The sequence below is a fragment of the Lemur catta genome, chromosome 19, assembly GCF_020740605.2.
Source record: "Lemur catta isolate mLemCat1 chromosome 19, mLemCat1.pri, whole genome shotgun sequence".
Taxonomy (NCBI): domain Eukaryota; kingdom Metazoa; phylum Chordata; class Mammalia; order Primates; family Lemuridae; genus Lemur; species Lemur catta.
In genome coordinates this window covers 15,435,274-15,447,091 of record NC_059146.1, presented here as the reverse complement: position 1 = coordinate 15,447,091, position 11,818 = coordinate 15,435,274, and the positions used below count along the sequence as shown (strand labels likewise).

General features: G+C 37.4%; 1 protein-coding gene across 1 annotated transcript; it reads right to left on the bottom strand.

Moving 5' to 3' along the window:
* Nucleotides 1-588: 588 nt before the first annotated feature.
* On the bottom strand, nucleotides 589-3,983 carry CXCL8 (C-X-C motif chemokine ligand 8). The gene is made up of 4 exons (XM_045532422.1): nucleotides 3,817-3,983; nucleotides 2,934-3,069; nucleotides 2,582-2,665; nucleotides 589-2,157 (listed from the first exon to the last, which is right to left on the bottom strand). The coding sequence occupies exons 1-4, from the start codon at nucleotides 3,878-3,880 to the stop codon at nucleotides 2,136-2,138; spliced, it is 306 nt and encodes a 101-aa protein (XP_045388378.1). The 5' UTR covers nucleotides 3,881-3,983; the 3' UTR covers nucleotides 589-2,135.
* Nucleotides 3,984-11,818: the final 7,835 nt, after the last annotated feature.

The following is an 11,818-nucleotide window of genomic DNA, read 5'->3' as shown; positions in this document are numbered from 1 at the left end:
GCTGGGTATGGTGGTGCAGGCCTGTAGTCCCAGCTACTTGGGAGGCTGAGGCAGGAGGATACTTGAGCCCAGGAGTTTGAGGTTGCTGTGAGCTATGATGATGCCACTGCACTATAGCCCGGGGGGACAGAGTGAGACTCTGTCTCAAAAAAAAAAAAATTTGTCTCTGATCCTTTCCTCTCTCTTCTGCTAGTAAAAGTCCAATTAGACATCTATAAAAACTTATCCCTGTATTTTTTATGCCTTTTAACTTCTTTTTCCAACTTACTATCTCTCTGATGTGAATTCTTGATAAAGTTCTTTGGTTCTATTTCCTAAATAGTTCTCCAATTTTTTCAGCTGTGTCTAATTTGTTGTAAAACTCATCCACTGAGTTTTTTAGTTAAATAATTATATTTTTACTTTTCAGAGTATTGTTTGATTTATTTTCAAATATGCATGGTCTTTAATCATAATTTAAATTTCTTTGCCTCATATATATCAGTTTTACTCTTCTATCATTGATAAGCGCCTTATAATGTTTACCCTCTTCCCTCTTTAACCAAATGCCCAACCGTGCTAAGATATACAGACACATGGACTGGTTGATTGAAAATCTAAAGTCAGCTTTATTAGTAAAATGATATACAGCAGGGAGTAGAAAAAGTTTCTGACATTCTATGAAAGAGACTACTGTTTGTAACCCATTTCTGGAAAGGAGTTCTGCTTTTCTACACAAAGGTTTGTAATTTTCAATATAATATACAAAATGCTAAAAGAAATCATTTATGTTTCCTAAATTAAAATATGATTTCTAATATAAATAGATTCCCAACAAATTAAAACTACAAATGAAAGACAAACACCTGATGGCTTTGAAAATAAATTATATTTCAAATGTCTTATAGTTATGTTTATATTTCCATACTGTCAAAAATAGTAGAAAAAATCTTTGGGAACACATAAAAGCATCTTAAAGTTAAAAAAAAAATAAACCCTGGTGTTGAAAAATACAATCATTTGAATGTGAGAATCTATTTGTACATAATAAATAAGTTGCAACCACCAAGAAATTACTTTGCTAATATTGCCTGGTCAATTTTTGCTGTTTTGAGATAGTCACTCAGGATTCTGCAGTTCAACATGGCACTGCATAACAAGGCTGGCAATGACAAGATACCAGGAGTATCAAAAGTAGGATTGTCACTTTAATTAAAATTTCAGGTAAACAATGATGTTCTGACTCTAAAAATATGACTAATTATTATCTGAAATAAAAATTTAACTGAATGTCCTTTTTCTTTTTTTGCTTAATCTGAAAACCCCAATTAAAAATTCTCTAATATAAAATCACTTAAGATCTAAAATAAATACAAATTCACTACAATATCATTATAACTATGCCATCAGCAATGTTTCTTCCTTTTCCATTTTTCCAAATTCATGCACAAATATTACTACATTTGATTCTTAAATAAATATATAAATAATAAATAGGAGAATAAGTTATACTTAAAAATAATTTACATGACCACAAAGAAAACTTAAAGTGCTTCCACAAATCCTCACAACATCCCTGTGAGGTAGGATGGTGGTTGATATTTTTCCCATTTAGAAATAAAGGAGAAACCAAGGCAGAGTTGAACAGGGACTCATGGATCTTGGCTAACAGACTGAGGTTGCCCAATTTAACAAATAAAAAATGCAAGATTTCCAGCCAAATTTGAATTTACAGAAAATTTCATAGTCCATGTGATGTCCATATTTCCATGTGATGCTTGAAACATCACATTTCTAGCAAACCCATTCAGTTCCTGAAATTGAAGGGCAGATATGCGCCTAGCTTTTGACTTCAATTTTGTTCTTTGTACAAATAAATTCTATATTTAAAAAAAATTTTTTTCGTTTGGTGTAGATTGAAACAAATAATTTTTTAAATTTAAGTTTGTTCAACATATTGCATGATACAATGGAAAAACTATTCATTGTTTTACTGCCATTCAAATTTAATCAGGCATCTTGTATTTTATCTGGCAACCCTGCAATAGACCCACACAATACATGAAGTGCTGAAGTGCTGAAGTAGATTTGTTTGAAGTTTCATTGGCATCAGTACTGAGGAATTCTTGGATAGTATGGAGAATGCATTTTTTTTTTCATGATTCTTGCTTCTCAGCCCTAAAAATAAATGAAATGAAAAATTTAAAGATTAACAATAATCTAATAAGGAGGAAAGTAAGGGTCTTGAAAATATATTTTCTTGAAAACTGAAGACAATCTTTGGTATTCATTTGTTAGAAATGCTCTATATTTTCAAGTGTAAGCAGGGAGACTAAGTAAGTTATCATCTAAAACAGGACACTTGTGAGGGTGAAAAGGAACTTTCCTGATGATACAGGATACTGGCATAAACCCAGACTGCCCTGGACAGACTGAGATGCATGGTCTTCCCAGTCATGAGTACAACAAACTCACTATTGCTACTTTTTTTAAATCAAAGTGTCCTAAAAGAGATTTGCAGAAGCAGGAAATTTATAGGCTGACTTTTGGACTATTCGTCTCAAGATAGATGAAGAATTTAAATTAATAAAAAGCAACTTACCTCTTCAAAAATATCTGCACAACCTTCTGCACCCACTTTTCCTTGGGGTCCAGGCAGAGCTCTCTTCCGTCGACAAGCTTTACACTGAAATGAGAGAGATAATTAAAATCAATATTTATCTTTCCCATTCAAATCATCATTTCTCGAATACAGGCATAAAATCTAAATCCAAAGCACCCTTCAGCTACTTGGCATGGAAGGTACCGTATGTAAATGTCCTGTAGACAACAATTTTTGTTTTGTTTTGCTCACTACTGTATTTCTAGTACCTAGAACTTTCCTGATTACGTCCACCTTCCACAATGATAGGATTGCTAAAGAAAACTGTATCATGCACTTTGAAAGTACTTACATGATTTCTGAATTCTCACAGTGTGGTCCACTCTCAATCACTCTCAGCTCTGTAATAAATTTGGGGTGGAAAGGCGTGGAGTGCGTCTTTATGCACTGGCATCGAAGTTCTGTGCCCATCCTTGCCAGAACGGCAGCTGCAGGGGGAGAAAAATAGAAGTAATTAAGGATTGATTTCATCATCAGGCACGGCTCTGCTAGCCACACCCTCTTTAATTTCAGTTTGATTCCTTGGGGACTGTGGCAGCATCACATTTCTAGCAAAGCCACATAGTCTCCTAGCCCTTGACCTCAATTTTGTTCTTTGACATTCTGTGGTACTTTTTTCCTTCACGTGACATTGGGTATTCCTCTGGGTTACCACAGTCCTGGTAAAACTAAGTAGGAAACTAAGATTCTCCAGTGTAAAAGTTGCCTTCAGAAAGAATTACTAGAAATATATAAATGAGTTGTACAGATCTGAAATGGTCTATAATGAGGGTATCTTTAAACCAAACAGGAATTGATAGTGTCTGAGGCTTTTCAATAAAATACTAGATGGAGTAGAATTATCTGAGTTACCTTGCTCAATATTAATAGATAACATGGGTACCTGTGGCCCTCCATAGGATATACTGCAAGTTACTGATTTATATTAAATATATGCATAGTACACAGTATGACTTATAGAATGTCTATATTGATCCAACTTTATACTTTCCTAAGTGTTGTATAAATACAGCCTTAAAGAAAAATCCCTTCAGTTTAACATTAGTTGACTGCAAAGATTACTTTCTGTTCTGAATACAAAGGATGTTTGTTATCAAAGCATTAAGGACAGGCTTGCTGTCTGAGGAGCACAGTTGGACACAGGGCAACTCTGTAAGTCGGAAAGATGCGCTTACCTTCACACAGAGCTGCAGAAAGCAGGAAGGCTGCCAAGAGAGCCACAACCAGCTTGGAAGTCATGTCTACACCGAGTGAGATGGTTCCTTCCTGTGGCTTCTTGCTGGCTTCTGTCCTAGAAGCTCGTGTGCTCTGCTGTCCCTGAGGGTTTCTGTTGAGAGGAGCGCTCCCGCGGCTTTTTATATCATCGCAACCCTAGAGAACAAGTGCACCCTCATCTTTTCATTATGTCAGAGGAAATTCCACAATTTGCAACAACCCCAGCCTGTCTCCTGAGGCCAAACCTGAGTCATCATCAGACTTCCTCCATTGGTTCCTTCTCAAAGATTCAGCTTGATAAAAGTGTCTTTGATCTTTAAGGTAATTTAATTTCGATCAACATGGTTTTAAATAGTCAAGCTGCCCAGTTTCATACATTATTATCAATTGTATTCCTTTTTACCTGTAGATAACTTTATCGTGGTGCTATGTGACAGACAGAGTGGCAGCTGTTAGAACAAAGTCATTGTTGATTATGCTTTTTATGGCATGGTGTTTATTTAAGTAAATGATATGTACTGTAATGATAGCGAAGGTAAACTAGGCAGCAGTTTTTATTGGGGATGGAAATTATGGTAAATCCTTTTCTAAGCGTTTTAAAGAGTTTCCAGGAACTGTTACTGCTCTCAAGGAGTATATTTTCAAACTTTTTAAAAGATCTGGTTTCCCAACGTATGTTAATGGGATGAAAGTGCACACCTGCTGCACATGGAAATAATTCAGTCCACAAACATTTATTGAGTAACTTTCTCAGTAATGTCGAAGGCTAAAGAGATGGATAAAACTAAGTGCTTAAAAAGTTTGGTCTATCAGAAGAAGAAAGCCATATAAGAAGAGACTCTATTACAGAGTAGAAAAGTGGTACTATTAATAATATCTTAATTCCAGCCAGCGCCATGGGAGTAGAATCTCCCAAAAGCATTTTGGGCAGGGTGTTGAAGGACAGGAGGACTCCAACAGAGGAAGATGAAAGAGAACAGCACAGTCCATGGAGGGACACTGTCCAAGGACATTTAAGTTATAAAGTCAAGGTTTGTTTGCGCTCCGGGAAGCCGACTCCTCCGTCGAGTGGGGATGGGTGTTTTCTAATTGGGGAATGTGAACAGTGTAAGCTTAGCGAGAAGAGCATCTAGGTTCAAACCTTGGTCCAGTCACCCTGACTTTGTGCTCCTTATCCAAGGAAAACAAAACTATCTCTGAGTAACTGTCATCACTAGCAAGAGAGATGGAATAAGAAATTTATATGAGTATAAAAAGATGGCTTTATGTCCTAGAATCCTAAAGAAAAGGCTTTTCCAGAAAGGATTTCCTTTGATAAGGAACACCAAAGAAGGGACCTTACAATAGTGCGAGTCTGTCCCCCTCTGGGCAAGTACACACTTTGTAAATAATCCAGCTTGATTGAATACTTTTCTTCGTTTTTAGGAAGTGCAATAGAGCAGTGAGTTCACCCACACTGTAAACACACCGTGGAGGGGGAATGCCATTTTCAAATGCTTTCCGAAAATGTTAGTCAGTTTCTGAGCAGTTGTGTTTCTTTATCTTCCTCCAACCAATCTAAGATGTGAGGACAAAGTATTGCATGGATTACATTATTTATCTTCTGTGGCAAAGTAAATGTTTATTCTACATAATGCAGTCTTTATTGTTTTTAACACTACTATTTCAGAAACTGAATTCTCCGTTTATTCATTCAGCCCCTATTATCTGCTGATGGCAGGAATTGTAGGAGATGTGAATACTGCGTAAATGAGATATAGTACCTGGCTTCAAGGAGTTCGCCGTCTAGTGTAGAATATGGACAATTAGCTGCACAAGCAAGTACAATACAATGACAAGTGTTCCAATACAGATAATTACAGGAAGTTCTGAAAGCAAATAAACAGGACCTCTGATGCAGTTTTGACAAATGATAGTAGGTCAAAATTGTGACCCACATTGGTGATGAGAAGAAGAAAGACCAAAGAGACTGCTTTGCTGGTGGAGAGAAAAGCAAATGCAAGATGTAAGAGAACACGGCCCATTTGGGTTTCTCAAATCGTGTAGCATATGGAACACGACCTACGAAGGGACAAGAAGAAAAAAGTTTGGGGCAGATATGTAAAAAAGACCTAGATCTTGAAGAAAACCCTCAGTCTGTTTCAGTGATGTTGGCACATTCAGCAAAGACATCCTCATGTGGACACACCTGGCATGAGGGGTTCAGTCCATTATCATTAAGACCCAGTCGTATCTGCAGCACCACTGAGATACTCAGTTCTGAGGATGTGCAAAGACTCCTTTACTTTCCTCCAAGGGTTGCCTTTGTATTTTTGCTGATCTCCACTTACATGGGCACCTGTTTCTCTCATTTCTATCTCCCCATATCTCCCTTCTATACTCCTCTCACGGTCCCAACTTCATCCTGATGGCATCCTTGGAGGTTGAGCTAGTGAGTTCCATTTAACCTTGATGCTCACATTTTTTGTTCTTAGAATGGAGCATTTACGAGGCAAAAAACACCTTTGCAAATGCTGTTCATCTCTCACAATGTAACCTTCAATGTATTATGTCCCAGGACCCTCCCCATCAGAGGTGAGGATGGACAAAGACAAAGTGACTAGAGGTGACAGCATATCTGTCTTGTCCTACTTCTGTAAAGGTAACCTTTGAGTCATTGTGTAGTGAGGAGAAGGACTAAATGGGCTTAAGTAGGAAAAAAAGGTAAGACTAGTTATCCTCTTTGGAGATACCCTGCTTTAAAATAGAGCAGAATGGGGTACAAAGTTGAACTCAACTATAAAGCTGCATATAAATACAAATCGTGTCTTATCACCCTCTAGAAATGAAGGCAGAGCTCATGGGACTTCAATAATTGAGCTGTTTGTTTAAGGTCCAACTGGCTCCTGAGCCATGAGAATCATTTAATGAGCAGAAAAGAGCTCCCAGAGATCCTCATCACCAAGAGATCCATGGTCGTTAACCAAGTCTATCACCCAAGAAAAGGAAGAGCTCAAGAAACAGCCAAAACAAAGATAAACATTTACTTTTCCCACATTGATACATAACTCTTCTTCTTGCGTCAAACTCCCCACAGGAAACTGGATGTCTCTTTGCTGTGTTAAACCATCTAGCCTCACCCCTCAAATAGGTATTTTAGGATTAGATCTTTTCATAAATCTGAATAAAGTTGTGTTCACATAACAAAGCAGAACATGGTAGGGAAAACATGGGCTTACGTGGTGAGCTGAACTTGAGTTTGAATCATGTCCCATGATTATTAATCAAGAGACCTGAAGCAAGTTGATTCTATGCCTGTGTTGCAACTGCTGCTGCTAAAATCTGATGCTCCTTCAGAGCTACCTTTCTCAATCCCAAGATTAAAGTCTCAGCTTACACCTGGAATTTTTTTTTCCCTTTGAGGAAATTAGTCTCAGCTCAGAAGCCCTTCAGATTAACAGAATCATAGACAAAATGCTAAACATATATCAATGGATTTGACTAATGATGTTGTCAATGCCAAGTGTCATAAACATAAACATACCTGCCCACTGAAATTGTAGTCAATAAAACTTTGAGTTAGTGGATAGATTTAAAACATGTTCTTAACTTTGTTAATATAATTTAATGTGCTCCAGTTCCTCAAGGACATTTCAGTTCCCTCTCAAAATTCAAATGTTTCCAGTTACCAGTTTGTAAAAATATTTCACAAAGTTGGTCCATGCTGTTAAAACTGCCCCCTACCTTTAAAAAAAAAAAAAGCCATGTTTCTAAAGTCTTGCCAATTAGACAAGCAATCAGATCAACACATTGGTTTTGAGCCACAGGAAGTCAGGATAACTTAAATTTAAGGGTATGCATGGGTGTTAGAATAAGACAAGCCTGCCTGCCTTCTATCCTAACTCCTCCACTTACTATTATGAGCCAAACAACCGCGGGAAGTTCTTGAACTTCACTGTGTCTCAGTTACCTTATCTGTAAAATGAGAAGAACACGGTTCCACAAGATCACAATGAGAATTAAATGAGGGATTGTAAGGAAAATGCCTGGAATGATACCTGGCACATAAGAGGTGCTCAATAAATGTTAGTTTTCTTTTCCTCTAACCTGTCACTTATGGTCCCCTTATCTTTTCCTGGAGTTGGAGAACCACATCATTAACACAACAGATCTCGTAAAGCTTATATCCGGCTGCTTATTTTTCTTCCATGCCTAATAATTCAATTCACATTGTGTGTTAAAAAAAAAAATCACTATACCCATCGATATACACAGAGAATTGGATATTATTTCTAATACTATTTTCCAAATCAACGGAGTTCAGAGTTTGAAGGACAGGTCTGGGGGGAGAGCCTGATTGTAGAAACAGGTATTTATTATGGACTTGAGAAATGTAATGTCAGCTGTCTTCAATATGAAAAACAAATCAAATGTAAGTATTTATTTGTGGTCATTTCTTTTTTTTTGTTAAATTTATAAGACAAAAGTATACATACACCTATTTTTTTGGTTAGATTTATTCTAAAAACAGTGAGATTATTTACTGTAATGTTTACAATAAAAATCTTTAAAATGACAATGATTATCTATTATGTGTTACTAGGATTTCTTGCACGCAAAGTAAAGATCATAGGAAATGAAATCACTTGGCAGAAAGGGAAGTTGCTGTCTTAGAAGTGACTGAACCGATGCGTGCGTTTAACTGTCTTGGTGTGAACAAGACCCACACCAAGTAATTAAGTCCAGTGACTAAGGAAAAAAAAATGTTTGAAAAATACTGATTCAAGTTGACATGATTTCATAGTGATATTTTTCTTTTCTCTAAAGTTCCTTTATTATTTTGATCTATTACTTTTATAAGTAGATATGTGATATTTCCAAAGCCGAGTTGAGATGAAACTCAGCAATTTGAAGGAATTGGCTTAAGAGGAAACACAGGTGTTATGCTGTAATTCCCATATTTTTTTTTCTCACAACTCTCACTCTTAAAGCTTTGATTTTTTAAAAAAGTTTTTGTGTCACAATAGGAGCTTCACGTTAGTTGTTTCTTCTCCTCACTTTGGCCTTAAAGATTGCAGAAGTATTTAAGGCAAAATTTGAACCTGATACAAATTCCACATTGATGGATTCCATTTAGATGATGAGCCTTCAATCCATTTGTGTGACTGTTTTTTGATATTTGTCTCACCCACTTGACTGGAAATTCCACAAGGTCAGAGAGGAGTGCCAGCTTCCAGCCCAGGGCCTGCATGTGACAGGTGCTCTATAAACAGTTCTTGAATGAAAGCACAAATTCCCCAGTTCTCACAACCTCTCCAAACAAAAGCAATATCCACAAAAGGAAATGAAAGAGTTTATCTTGGTCTGTTTTTTGTTCTCTCTTGGGGACAATTGTTTTATTTACATGAACCCAGAAGAATCCAATATGGAAAATACAGTTTTAGCCAACGTTCTAATTTAGCAGTGGCAGATATTAATGGATAAAATAGTAACCAGTATAGCCAAACAGCTGTTTCCTCCCTTGGGAAATTAAGCATCCAGTCTCTTCTAGGCTCCTCTAGGGCTGGGGAAAGAGGTGATACAGCAGGACAGAGCAGCATAGGGATGGAGAGCAACATGCATGACCTACCAGCCACTGGAGCTCCACTGGGGAAGGACTCTGCTGCTCCCCTCTTCCCACCCCCCAAATTTCAGAGTGTGGAGGGTCCAGAAGAGACCATGCAGACAGTATTTCTGGAGGCCAGTGAGTGAACATGAATGGTGTTCTACAGACTGAGTCTAATTAACCTTGACTGTGTTAAGAAGAAACAGATTAACTTCCTTGTTAAAGATTATCTCAGTGGTTCTTAACCCTTTTTATTTTAACCATTTAATTCTTTAAAAATATAATGAAAGTGATATATATTTTGCTCACCCCCAGATCCACATAAGCCCAAAGATGCATATTTGTGTATAAAGTTGCAAAAAGCTTATTGACCTCCCTTAAAAATCCTTAAAGACCGAAATCAATAACTTGACAATAATAAGTAAATCTTGAATTTACCATTTTTACATCACATTAATTGAAAGAGAAATGGTATATTTTTACTGATTCCTGCTGTTTCTGGATACATCCAGGACAGAGAATTCAGAAAAAATGTGTTTGAAGTTTTCCAAAGAGAAAGTAAGGATGAATTACCTTTCATTTTCTTGTCATCCATAGGTACAAAACCCAAATCCATTCAAAAAAGATGAAAACTGAGTACAACTCTCAGTTGATGCAGCCTCCTTAGAGAATCTGCTAAAATTCAGTACAAATGGTAAAAGGTGACTGAAATAAAGGGTTATATTTTAGGCCTTCTATAATTTTCTTCATCTCCCCAAATATATATATATACATATATAATTCAAGAAAAAATTGAAATTATAATTACTTTTTACATAAAGAGAAAAAAAATTAGAAAATAATTCAGATCGTGTATGGGTTTGGAGGTGTAAGTCTCTGAGAATCCCCCAAAGTGTATGGCAAAATAAGGTTATAAAACTTCTTAATCTATTTCTGTTTTATCTGGTACTCCATGTATCTGACTTCCATATTTGAGCCCCTTTCATGTCTAGGTGGTTTATCTAGTGTGTTTTACTACTTGCCACAACAATTCATCTAAAATATCTTTCTTAACTGTATCACATTACTTATAAACATTAATTCCTTCCATATGGTCCCTAAACCAGGAAGTAGGAAATCACTAACAGGACACTCCAGTGGAATTTTCAAACAAAGGACTAACTGTCTACTCTAAACCTGTTGAATAAACTTTTCATGCACTTCCTTTTCCCCAAGAGTGGGAGGTGGACCTAGTAAACATCCCTGGCACCTGTCTCCTGGAAAGTTAAAGATAAAACCAAAATGGGGAGGTTGGGGGGAGGTAGGTGAGAAATAACATACCCAGCCAGAAAGACTGGACCATGAAAGCACATGGTCAAGATGTTATAGCTGGTGGTTCCGAGGACAAACCGAGAGGCACACGGAGAGTTGGAGAATTAAGGTTTATTTGCTGGCAGGCTCAGAGGGGTCTCACCACCGAATTCTGAGCCCCTTCTATCCGATTTTTCCAACTTTTATTAAGTTGGGATGGTCCGAGGGGTGGGGTCTCAGGTGGCTAATGCATCACCAGGTAATAGGTTAGTTAGTTGATGCGCCAGGTAATAGGTTAGTTGATGCACCAGGTAATAGGTTAGTTAGTTGATGCACCAGGTAATATGTTAGTTGATGCGCCAGGTAACAGGTTAGTATTATGCTGATGCGGGTCTTCCTTGGGGGGTGGGGGTCTCAGGTGGCTGATGAGCCAAGTAATAGATGGGGATTTTCCTTATCAAAGAGACCCCAAGAGAAATGAAGCAGGTACTAGGAAGCCAAGGTTAATGAGAAAGTCAAAACGGCACGTTTCTTTCCTGGGTCTGACTTATACTGTAGCAATGGGTACAGAAAGTTCTCACTCAAGAATAACTGTACTAACAGGATCTTATCACTAAGCACCATCATATGTTTTATTTTTCTGCAATATTCACAATGACCTGTGTCTTGGTATTGTTTATTCCCACTTAACAGAGGGGTTAAGTAATTTACGGAAGGTCACCCAGCAACTAGGAGGCAGAGTTAGGATTAGAACCTAAGCAGAGAGTCCAGAGAGTCTATGCAGCCTCAGGACGTTTCTCTCATGTGTCTGTAGGTCTCCCAGACTTTATTGTGAGCACATTTCTCTTCTTTCTCCTCTCTTGAGTGAGAGAATTTAGAAGATTTAGAAAAGAGTATCTTGATCAATGGCAGGAGAGGGACATCAAAATCCTGTAGAAGGACCAGTCCCGCCTCCTGTCAACGTCTCAGGCTTTCATTTTAAAATGAGGGCGTTTGCCTACCCAGCCCCTTCTGTTTTATCAATCTATGAAGCTTAGTGTATGCGAAATAGACAGAGAACATCCTCTGGGAACTTGCCTACTTCTAGC

Excerpts from the sequence above, each read along its gene's own strand:
- CXCL8 (XM_045532422.1), bottom strand. The coding sequence starts at position 3,880 with ATGACTTCCAAGCTGGTTGTGGCTCTCTTGGCAGCCTTCCTGCTTTCT. Across the intron at positions 3,070-3,816 it reads TTCTGCAGCTCTGTGTGAAG|CTGCCGTTCTGGCAAGGATG; the intron begins GTAAGCGCATCT and ends CTCCCCCTGCAG. Across the intron at positions 2,158-2,581 it reads GTGCAGATATTTTTGAAGAG|GGCTGAGAAGCAAGAATCAT; the intron begins GTAAGTTGCTTT and ends ATTTATTTTTAG.